Source organism: Danio aesculapii, chromosome 5 (genome assembly GCF_903798145.1).
Source record: "Danio aesculapii chromosome 5, fDanAes4.1, whole genome shotgun sequence".
NCBI lineage: Eukaryota > Metazoa > Chordata > Actinopteri > Cypriniformes > Danionidae > Danio > Danio aesculapii.
In genome coordinates this window covers 34,673,518-34,686,122 of record NC_079439.1, presented here as the reverse complement: position 1 = coordinate 34,686,122, position 12,605 = coordinate 34,673,518, and the positions used below count along the sequence as shown (strand labels likewise).

At 37.3% G+C, this 12,605-nt stretch overlaps 1 protein-coding gene across 1 annotated transcript in view; it reads left to right on the top strand.

The window, feature by feature from the left end:
• garnl3 (GTPase activating Rap/RanGAP domain like 3) overlaps nt 1–12,605 on the top strand; it is a 104,979-nt gene that overhangs the window by 64,540 nt on the left and 27,834 nt on the right. Inside the window, 11 exon segments of the mRNA XM_056458044.1 lie at nt 3,196–3,314; nt 3,621–3,685; nt 4,293–4,356; nt 4,730–4,756; nt 4,865–4,940; nt 5,144–5,242; nt 5,355–5,458; nt 9,602–9,710; nt 9,882–9,927; nt 10,968–11,074; nt 11,440–11,555. Of these exon segments, the coding sequence (XP_056314019.1) occupies nt 3,196–3,314; nt 3,621–3,685; nt 4,293–4,356; nt 4,730–4,756; nt 4,865–4,940; nt 5,144–5,242; nt 5,355–5,458; nt 9,602–9,710; nt 9,882–9,927; nt 10,968–11,074; nt 11,440–11,555 (932 nt within the window).

Below are 12,605 nucleotides of genomic sequence, written 5' to 3'. Positions count from 1 at the left end.
TAATGAACAATTATTATTATTATTATTTATTGTCCTCATAGTTCACTGACAGGTTTTGTACAGTAAATATGCTCACATATTACAAGTGAGAGATTTCTGAATGATGGGTGCATTACTTGATTTTAAAATAATTAACACACACTATCTACTATCTATGGTTAACATCATCGTTGAACAACTGAAATTAAAACACACATTGCCTTAAACCAACAGTCACTTTTCTCTTATAAAAAAAAGTGAAAATAAATAGCTTGCACTTTTGGAAACAAAATTAATTGATTTTATTGTTTTCAAAAGTAGAATAATATTTTAAACAGTGCATTTCTTGAATCTTCTGTAAACAAATATTTTCCATGTAAATAATAATTTTATTGTAATAGAAAATGTGCCACATCAAGGCCAATCATCGTCGTTGTAGTGCAAAAGTGCGATATATAGTTAAATTTTTTAAGAGGTGCGCGGGTATGTGACCTCACCAAGAACTTCAATTCAATTCAATTCACCTTTATTTGTATAGCGCTTATACAATGTAGATTGTGTCAAAGCAGCTTCACATAAAAGGTCACAGTAAATAGGAACAGTGTAGTTCAGTTTATAGTGTTTAAGTTCAGTTCAGTTGAGCTCAGTTCAGTGTGGTTCAATATTCACTACTGAGAGTCCAAATACTGAAGAGCAAATCCAACGATGCGCAGCTCTACAGATCCCGAACCATGCAAGCCAGTGGCGACAGCGGAGAGGGAAAAAAAACTTCACTAAAGGCGGAAGTGAAGAAAAAAAACCTTGAGAGAAACCAGACTCAGTTGGGCACGACCAAGAACTATACCCGTGCATTCGACGCAGAAATATAAATCTGCCATAACAGAGCGGGGTCATGTCACTCATATAAACTTCGATTAATTGCCCAGCGCTACTTTATACCCACATTCCACTGGCAGGATTAAACATCATTTATGTTCAGTCTGTAAATCCCATTGAAACAAGTCAAATTTCAGTATTGCACAATGGGAAAAAATAAGACAAAAAGCAAAACTGAAACAGTTCTTAATCTGCAATATAACATAATAGAGAACGTTAAACCCAAAATGAAAATTTGCTCACCATTTACTCATCATGAAGTGTTTCTAGAAGTTTATAATTTAGAATTTTACATTTGTTTAACAATATTTGGGAGAACCATATAAGGCATACAGTACATAGTAGAAAAAATACTATGCAAATCACTTGCTAACATTAACCAACATTGTTTTAAATATCTTGTTTTGTATTTAACAGAAGAAACAAACTCTAATTGTTTTGGAACACGCTCTGAGATCTTGGAAAGTATTTTAACACTGAAATGCATAACACTAGGAAACAAATAGCAGTGTGCATTTAATACAGCAGCTAGTACAGTGCATCCGGAAAGTTTTCATAGCGCTTCACTTTTTCCACATTTTTTATATTACAGCAGGGGTGGGCAAACTCGGTCCTGGAGGGCCGGTGTCCTGCACAGTTTAGCTCCAACACTAATCAAACACACCTGAACAAGCTAATCAGTGTCTTCAAGATCGCTAGAAATCCATAAGCAGGTGTGTTTGATTAGAGTTGGAGCTAAACTGTGCAGGACACCGGCCCTCCAGGACCGAGTTTGCCCACCCCTGTGTTACAGTCTTATTTCAAAATGGATTAAATTCATTTATTTCCTCAAAATTCTACACACAATACCCCATAATGACAATGTGGAAAAAGATTTTTTGAAATTGTTGCAAATCTATTAAAAATAAAAAGCTGAAAAATCACATGTAAAGAAGTATTCACAGCCTTTGCCGTGAAGCTCTAAATTGAGCTCAGGTACATTCTGTTTCCACTGATCTTTCTTGAGATGTTTCAGCAGCTTAATTGGAGTTCACCTGTGGTAAATTCAGTTGATTGGACATGGTTTGAAAAGGCATACACCTGTCTATATAAGGTCCCAGGGTTGATAGTGCATGCACAAACCAAGCATGAAGACAAAGGAATTGTTTGTACACCTCCGAGACAGTATTGTCTCAAGGTACAAAGCTGGGGAAGGTTACAGAAAACGTTCTGCTGCTCTGAAAGTTCCAATGAGCACAGTGGCCTACATCATCCGTAAGTGGAAGATGTTTGGAACCACCAGAACTCTTCCTAGAGCTGGCCGGCCATCTAAGCTGAATGATCAGGGAAAAAGGGCCTTAGTTAGGGAGGTGATCAATAACCCAATTGTCACTCTGTCTGAGCTCCAGCTTTCTTCTGTGGAGAGAGGAGAATCTTACAGAAGGACAACCATCTGTGCAGCAATCCACCAATCAGCCACTCCCCGCCTGGAATTTGCCAAAAGGCATCTGAAGGACTCTCGGACCATAAGAAACTAAATTCTCTTGTCTGATGAGACTAAAATCAAACTCTTTTGAGTGAATGTCAGGCATTACCTTTGGAGAAAACCAGGCACCGCTCATCACCAGGCTAATACCATCCCTACAGTGAAGCATGGTGGTGGCAGCATCATGCTGTGGGGATGTTTTTCAGCAGCAGGAACTGGAAGACTAGTCAGGATAGAGGGAAAGATGAATGCAGCAATGTACAGAGACATCCTGAATGAAAACCTGCTTCAGAGTACTCTTCATCTTCCAGCAGGACATGACCCAAAATATCAGTGGAGTGGCTTCACAACAACTCTGTGAATGTCCTTGAGTGGCCCAGCCAGAGCCCAGACCTAAATCCTATTGAATATTACTGGAGAGATATGAAAATGGCTGTACACCGTCGCTTCCCATCCAACCTGATAGAGCTTGAGAGGTACTGCAAAGAGGAATGGGCAAAAATTCCCAAAGACAGGGGTGTCAAGGTTGTGGCATCATATTCAAAAAGACTTGAGGCTGTAATTGCTGCCAAAGCAGCATCAACAAAGTATTGAGCAAAGGCTGTGAATACTTCTGTACATGTTATTTTTCAGGTTTTTTATTTTTAATAAATTTGCAACAATTTCAAAAAATCTTTTTTACATTGTCATTAGGGGGTTTTGTGTGTAGAATTTTGAGGAAATAAATGAATTTAATCCATTTTGCAATAAGGCTGTAACATAAAAAATGTGGAAAAAGTGAAGCGCTATGAATACTTTCCGGATGCACTGTAAAGGCAGATTTGCAGTGTGTAAAGTCATATTAGCAGTGACTCGTCTATATCTTCTTTCCGTAGTTCATCAAAACTACGTGGGCACAGATGCAGAGAAGAACCCCTTCTTTCTGTCTGTGGTTCTGTCAGACCAGAACAACCAGAGAGTCCCTCAGTATCGAGCCATCCTCTGGCGCAAGACGGTGAGTCAGACAGCGACAGGTAACAGCATGTGTGTACGTCACTTTCGCTCAGTGACTCACATCACAGATTGACCTCTCCGTAAAGTGACTCGACACTGTTGTCTCAAAGGCCAGCATGCAAAGACTAAATGCCTAAAAACACTGAATGGCACAGTGACACAACACGCTATTAAATGTCACTTTCCTAGAAGCAGCACGGCCTCAGATTGTAAAACCATGTGTCGTAGCCTCCAGCAATAATGGCTTCCTGTCATGTCATATTCGGTTTCATATTCATGTAATTTATGAAGTGTGTCTATTTCCCAGGGTACTCTGAAAATCAGCCTTCCATACAGCCCAACAAAAACACTATCAGTTAAATCTATATTAAGGTAAGTCTGTCTTTATTTTTCTAGAACTGCATGATTCTGGACAAATTGAGAATACAGGGTTTTGTATAAAACCGAAATTACAATTCTCCATCTATTCTGAATAGATTACTAAATAAAAATAACAATGTACTACAGGTTCAAATGAAATGTTAATTGATGCAGTCTGTTTATATATATATATATATATAAAAAAATGAATAATGAATCATTCATTAATCAAAGTGAAGTCATTGAGTCATCCATTTAAGCAGATAAAAAAAAATATATATATATATATATATATATTTTTTATCTGCTTAAATGGATGACTCAATGACTTCACTTTGATAAATGAATGATTCATTATTTTTTTACAAATCTCTTGAACAATTTAATGACTTATTTAAAAAAAATTCTTGTCTGATTACTAGATGAATGAGCATTCAAAACAGTCAAAAGTTAATACACATGGCAAAATCTTTCTTATTTCAGAATAAGACACATCACAAATAAGATCTTTTAGCAATTAATAATGCAACTCTATGATACACCCTTCTCATCAGTAAATAAATGCATATGCAATCATTTGAATGCACACTTTGACCCTCTAAACGCTTTCCCCCTCCAGTGCCATGAATGTGGATCGTTTTGAGAAGGGCCCGAGGGAAATCCTCAACCCAGAGATTCAGAAGGTGCCCACCCACCCACACCCGTCAATCAACATCACATGTCCTCTGCTCTGTTAATTACTGTCGGTTTCTGCACCGGTTTGTTGTTCTGCTTCATAATCACTTCAGGATTCAAATGCAGATGCCGTCTGAGCTGCTGTCGCTTCAGAGAGCTTTGCTTTTGTGGAAACGTGTGCAGCTAATCAAAGGCCATTGTCAGTGGCATGCAGATATTTGAATGCATGAACACGCTCTCTGTAATGTTTGTGGAGCCCACACTATTAGTTCTCCTAATTGGTGTTTAGAAATGTAACCTCAGTTGAAACTGGTTGTTTTATTGTACTGAGATATAGTTGATTTCTTGAGCTAAAGGGTGTGTTTTTTATATTGCTTGCAGGACTTACTGGTGCTGGAGGAGCAAGAGGTAAGTACTGTCAAATGTGTGTGAAGAAATTCCCATCTCTGTGGTTTGTAAATAATTTTGGGTATTCTCAATAAATGCTGATCATATGTATTTGCATGTTCTTTACAGGGAAGTGTTAACTTTAAATTTGGTGTTCTTTATGCCAAGGACGGACAGTTGACAGATGATGAAATGTTCAGCAATGGTGAGCACAGCACCACTCGCAATGTACTCGGAATACTAATTAAATATTTCTTTCCTTTTCTACACAGATGAATAACCAGTAGTGAAAAACCCTTAAAAATTACGTGCAATTGTGTACATATTTGTGTGTGAGAGAAAGAATCTTATTATTTTATGTGATTTATTATCTTTATATTCATTTTGATTTTGCTTTGTACTTTTCAGAAATGGGAAGCGAGACCTTTGAGAAATTTCTGAATCTCCTTGGTGATACGATCTGTCTACAGGGCTGGGCAGGGTATCGAGGAGGACTGGACACTAAGAGTAGGATACAAACATACATGTGTTTACATATTATTAGAGGGGTTTTCTTCCTTTCAGCTGAATAGGCTCATTCATGTTCTCTCTCTTTATCTCCCTCTCACTCTCTGTTTAGACGACACTACAGGAATAAATTCTATCTACACAGTCTATCAGGGTCATGAGCTCATGTTCCACGTTTCCACCATGTTACCTTATTCTAAAGAGAACAAGCAACAGGTAAGTTGTAAAACACTGGACTACACTGATCAGTTGACGTTGGTATTTTTTAATTGACATTTTAGTTTTTAGTTTTTTTATTATTACTTTTTTTAGTTTAACTTTTTAATATAGAAATTCATTTTCAGTACTGGGTTGCAGCTGGAAGGGCATCCACTGTGTAAAACAAATGCTTGATAAGTTGGCGGTTCACTCCACTGTGGTGACCCCTGATGAACATGAACATATATATATATATATATATATATATATATATATATATATATATATATATATATATATATATATATATATATATATGTATATATATATATATATATATATATATATATATATGTATATATATATATATATATATATATATATATATATATATATATATATATATATATATACACACACACACACACATCCATATATTTACATTATTTTATTTTTATTTTCTTGTTTTTTTTTTTCCTTTTTACCTATTTTTACATTTAGTTCACGTTAGTATTCTGATGTCCACTTAAAATGTATTTTTAGGAAGTCTCTAAACATCAAACCTTCAAAATCCAATAAAAAATATATCAATTATCAACCATTGCATAAAAAACATCACATTTTTCAGTTCCTAATATGTTCGTTTTCTTTATATACTACTATGGCTATACTCTTGGAAAGAATCAGGTTTGGCAATTACAATATTAAAGCTTGATAAGATAGAGGCCCAATCCCAATTCTATTTTTGTACCTGTACCCCTTTCCCTTGGCCCTTGAAACAGAGTGTGAAGGAGAAGGGCCTCAAAATTTAGCCCTAAGAAATGGGACAGCACGACAACACCTGCACAGATCATCGCGATCTCTTATTTCATATGAGATCAATGATGGCGACTGCTGTAGTTATTCCAGCTGTGTTATTTTTTGGTATTTTTTTTCAGGAAATCACAAAAGTCAGCGATATCAGATTATCATAACGATCTAATGTGCCAATAAGATCGTAACTGTACAGTGCATTTACACCGTGGCCATATTCATCTATGTAAACACACGAAAACAAGATTAACATTATTGCAGACACTGTTAAAAGGTCATTCACTAATGGGTAGAACTGGGATTGGGCCTTATAGGCACTATTCAATTAGGATTCACCATTGTCTAAAAACAATCAGGACTTTTTTTTTCTGGTCCTGAACATCATCAATGTATGACCAACACAATACAACGGAACGAGATAAACGTCTGTTGAATTAGATGTCAATACATATTTATTCATATAAATTGCACATATATGATTTATTTATAAAGAAGCTCCACCCCTAACCACACCCCTTAACATTACATGAAAGCAGATTGTATAAACCAAAACCTATTATCATTGCAACGCAGCTTTACAAACGCAAAGCATTACACTGAAGTCAAAATCAAATGAGATTGTGTAAATTCATAGACAATTAGCACTAATGAACACACACAAAAAGTTATAAATTGCCATGTTGGAAAGACAAATAGAAAAGAGACAGACAGAGAGGGGGAATGAAAGAGAATTCTGAATGACAGCAAGACAGAGAAAAGGGAGCTGCATGTGTTTGTTGAGGCAGAAAGGAGCCAGTCTGTAGCTCAGTAGGTGGCGAGGGGAAAACAGGCTATATTTAACATCCAAAAGCGCTGGACATCACAGCGGTCAGTCTCTCTCTCTCTTTTTCTCTCCCCCTTCCCCCCTCAGCTCCATATCCTGATTACATCAGGCGTCAATCACTCCATTCTCTTACTTCATATCCTTCTCTTCTCCTGATTACATCACATAGTACTCTTTTCTCTCTCTCTCTATCTGTCCATTTCTCACCTTTTCTCTGTGTTGGATCATATGTCTGATTGAGTACGAGTAGAGCTCTTGTGCACTGGAGTACTTGTGGAAGCTTCACAATGGCAGGAGTTTCAAAGCATTCGTGTCGGTTCAAGGTCTCGGCCCTCTACAGCCAAGAGCCTCTTCAGCTCTCGGTGTCAATAACCAACTTCACCAATGCTGATCCCATGAAAAGAGCAGTAAACCTCTAGTTTAAAAAGTCTCTAGTTGGCTCTAAAAGCACGCAGACAAACCAAACACAAACAGGCAGATGACTCAAGAATCAAGTATTGTTCACAAAGGAGAGTGAGTCTCTTCTTGAAAGAAAATTGTCCTTTGAGGAATAGTTCACCCAACAAGATTTTAAATCAGTCATAGTTTTTTCATCATCATGTTGTTCCAAATCTTAAAGGGCACCTATGCTGAAAATCAACTTTTGTAAGCTGTTTGGACAGATTTGAGTGTAGGTATAGTGTGTCCACTGTCATATTGGAGTGATAGAAACCCCAAAAAGTCTCTTTTTTTTTTATTTACTTATATTAAAATAGGACCCAAATCCCAGTGATTTTGAGGCCCACCACAACATGACGTAGAAGTGCAGTTTTCCCGCCCACCGAATTGATTGACAGACACCTTGTTTCTATAATAACATGTAGACACATGTCCACTGAATATCTTTTGCAAAGAAACAGATATTAAAACATTTGTTACAACTCTCTCTGTGATCATCTGCACCTCAACAATTAATTTTTTAAGTTTATAAGGTGGCGCAGTGGGTAGCACGATCTCCAAGAAGCAAGAAGGTCACGGGTTCGAGCTTCGGCTGAGTCAGTTGGCATTTCTGTGTGGAGTTTGCATGTTCTCCCCGTGTTCGTGTGGGTTTCCTCCGGGTGCTCCAATTTCCCCCACATGTCCAAAGACATGCAGTACAGGTGAATTGGGTAAGCTAAATTGTCCATAGTGTGGTGTATGTGTGTGAATGAGTGTGTTTGGATGTTTCCCAGTGATGGATTGTGCCTGGAAGGGCATCTGCTGTGTTAATACATATCCTGAATAAGTTGGCGGTTCATTCCGCTGTGGCAACCACAGATTAATAAAGGAACTGAGGTCTGGGGTCACCACAGCGGATGAACCAACATCTTATCCAGCATATGTTTTACAAAGTGGATGCCCTTCCTGCTGCAACCCATCACTGGGAACATCCATACACTCTCATTCACACACATACAGTACGGTCAATTTTAGCATACCCAATTCACCTGTACTTCTTGTCTTTGGGCTTGTGGGGGAAACCGGAGCACCCGGAGGAAACCCACATGAAAACGGGGAGAACATGCAAACTCCACACAGAAATGCCAACTGACTCAGCCGAGGCTCGAACCAGAGGCAATTGTGCCACCCACTGCGCCACCGCGTCGCCCCTAATAATAAAAAATAATATAATAATAATAATAAAATATTATAATAAATATAATAATAAACAAATCATGATCAAGTAATTAAGAGCTGTTGTACCGAGGGGGGGGGGTAATCTACAGTTGTGTCCCAATAAAATAATACAACAACATACAGTTTTGGAAGAAAGTAAAGAAATAAAGACAGAAACCTATTTTTGGATAAACTATTCATATATGCATGTGGCAGATGCTTTTACCCAATACAAAAGCAGTTCATTATAGATCTAACTATATCCAGGTTTATTATAAAAATGAATTAGTAGGAATAATCTACAATAAATTCAATTGAATTAAATATACACAGAAGTAAGCCATGACAGCCTGTTTGTGTTTTCGAATGCTGTATGTCATTGGATGGATGTTTTGGTGTGAGAGTGAAGGGAAGTGGCAGAGAATCATAATTGAGCTCTCAGTAGAAATGAATCTGTCAGAGCAATAAGTAAATACTCATTCTTGTCACAGCTCACGGTCATGCGGATGTATCTGTTCGTCTGGATGCGAGAGGGAGAGCCAATGAGAGGGAAGGCAGCAGGTGAAAAGCAGCCATGTAGTAATTGAGCTTTAAGGGGATGTTTCACATGTGTGCGCTCTTGAGATAAAAGATAAAAGCTCCTTTCCTACCGTAATGGTGCAGACTCATTAACAAGCTCAATTATGTTTCCTGGCTAACAAGCTTGAAGTGTCATAGGTCATTTACCAGAATGTCCAGACATGCCAAACACACACACGCTTTTCAAAATGAAATTTCTTTCCATCATTTGTTAATATTAGAGAAAAAAATAGTGTTGGCGTAATATTTTGAGGTATTAAAAGTATATTTTGAATTGTGCGCAATGTGTGATTGTTATTTTGACTGTGTAGGTAGAGAGGAAGAGACACATTGGGAACGACATCGTGACCATCGTGTTTCAGGAGGGAGATGACGCCTCGCCGTCCTTCAAACCCTCCATGATTCGCTCCCATTTCACACGTATCCTTCATACTGGAGTGGAAAGGATGAAATGAGTCACTCAGTGTGACAGTGTTTAGGCTGTGTGTTGTGGGGGATGTTTTTTAATACAACAAAAAGATTTTTACAAATGACATCAACATTTGCTTGTGCAAGTAGTTTTCAAAATGATTTCCTTAACAAACCACTTAGATATTTTTGCCTTAGTTCGATATAATAGCCAGAATGATAGTTATAGGTATGTATGTGTGTTTGTTTTACTGTTTGTGCAAAGTAAATATGTGGAATTATTTGTTATGAATATATATTAAATATTATTATACTGCTATGTACACATCTTTAATCATTTGAGGCGAGTAAGTTTTTAATGATTTGTTTTGCAAAAGAAATGGGTATTTTTATCCTGTAAATTTATCTTGAGCTACTGTTAAGAAATGAATACTCTTCCAAAAGATTTACGATTTCTAAAAATGTTATTCTTCTAAACTTTCTATTTATCACTGAATCCTGTAAAAACGTATCGCACTTTCCACAATTATTAAAAATGACAAGAATCCTGCTGACCATCTGCATATGTTTTGGACATGCCCAAAGCTGGCCACCTTTTGGTCAGGTGTTTTTAATGCAGTTAATAAAGCCCTCAAATAGCAATATAGAACCTGATCCTTTGCTAGCCCTCTTTGGAGTGTCCCTTGGACCTGATTTGATAGCAAGGTTGTTGCCTTTACTACAATTTTGGCGTACCACCAGCTCTACACATATTCCATGTCTCCATAACCAAACAAGCCTGATTCAGATCATCAGCTCATTAGCAGAGACTGAAAGACCTGTAATGGGTGTGACAGACAAAGGAGACATCTAAATCATGCAGCGTTGGTGGTCCTCCAGGAACATGGTTGAGAAACACTGGATGATAAGCTACGTAATAATTGGACTATACCTGATTCCTTAATCTTTCATTTAACTTTAAACTGATATAAAATTTGTTAGGACAAGTTCAAGATTTGACAAAATGATGTAATAAGTATGTATAGAAAATTCATCACACGTGTGGACAGTGACAGTTACAATCAAGTATTCCAGAGGGCCCATGTAATAAACGGTAAAATTATTTCACAGTATTATTTCAATATTAAAATAATTACCATTTACTATTTTCCTGTTTTTGATCAAATAAATGCAGCTTGCTAAACGTAAAAGAAAACATTTTTCAAAGCTCACCAACATCAAATGTTTAGTGTGTGTTCTCCGTAAGTAAATCATTTTGTCATGTTGCAGGTTGAAGATTTTCTCAGAGGAAAGTGTGCCACTGTTTGGTCCGCCTCTCCCTTCCCCTCCAGTGTTCACGGACCACCAGGAGTTCAGGGACTTTTTACTAGTTAAATGCAAGTAAATGCACCAGCACGTGGTCGTTTTATGATCTTTCATCAAACTGTAACTCATTAATATTATCAAAAAGCAGTTTAACATTGAAATCACAGCACTACAAATATTTCTCTCTGAATGTCCCAGTTCAGTCAAACACAGATTACAGAATTAAAATATTTGCTAAATGCCGTTTCATGTTGTCTCCACCACACTGAAAACACACCTGTGTTTTTCTGTTGCCAGCTTTAATGATTTGTTTTGGCTCAACATCTCGTTAAAGCAGATGCTTTCATTAAACAGACCCCATAAAACGTGTCATGCTGTTTCCCGAGGGTAGTTCTGTTACATAACACTGGTACCCTTATCTTTCTGTCTGCTGTAGTAATAAATGGAGAAAAAGCCACTCTTGAGACCCCTACTTTTGCTCAGAAACGTCAGCGTACACTGGACATGCTGATCAGATCCCTGTACCAGGATCTCATGCCTGACATGCACAAGGTATGGACACACAATCTAGAGCAGTGTTTTTCAACCACAGGGCCAGAGACACCTAAAACTCCTCAACATGACTTGAGATCCTTTAAAATTAGATAAAACAAACAGCTACCTTTTTTGCATAACCTGGGACCTTAAAACACAATTGAGCATTAACCAAATAAAAAAATCCCTAATCAAGTCATGGAAATAAAATAATTACACATTTTTCTAGCTATGCCAAGTATTAAAATATAGCGTAGTATTTCTTAAGAAATGATGAGTAGAATGTACATTTAAAACTTTAGATTTATCCAGTAACTGGAAAAGTCCCCAGGCCTTTGAATACTGTTATAAGCAATGAGTCAAAAATGTTGAGAACCACTGATCTAGTCCAGTACTCACATATATTTTACAGTGTTTATCCTCAAGCTATTATTCCTTTTCCTGGCTTTTTTTCCTTCACTTATGTACAACTTTTCCAAACCACTGACTGAGCTTTCAAATGCAGTTTTATTCTCATGCAGCCCTCTGTAAACGGTCTCTAGATACTGTCTTTTTATTGTTTTACATTCTTGTTTCTATTCAATTCAATTACTAAAATTAGGGGAATTTTTTGCAGTTTAATGGAATGGAAAGTTGTTTGCTGGCAAATAATACAAAGAAAAGTGACAAATGTTGCTGTTGTGTTACCCTTATACACGAAAATTAACAAAAAGGTCTAACCACTGTTTTGACTCTTAAAAGCAAATTAATGAAAACAAATAGGGCGGGAAGAAGCACTGCTAAAAATAGTTGATGATGGAATAAAAGGAACAGGAACTGTTGGAATTGGAATCAGAATTTTAACTATTAATATTTATGATTATCAACCTATTTATTATGGCTAGTAAAGAGATTTGTATGATTCTAAATGAACTGGGGCGTTACGGTAGCGCAGTGGGTAGCACGATCGCCTCACAGCAAGAAGGTTCCTGGTTCAGTTGGCATTTCTGTGTGGAGTTTGCATGTTCTCGTCGTGTTCGTATGGGTTCCTCCAGGTGCTCCGGTTTCCCCCACAGTCCAAAGACATGC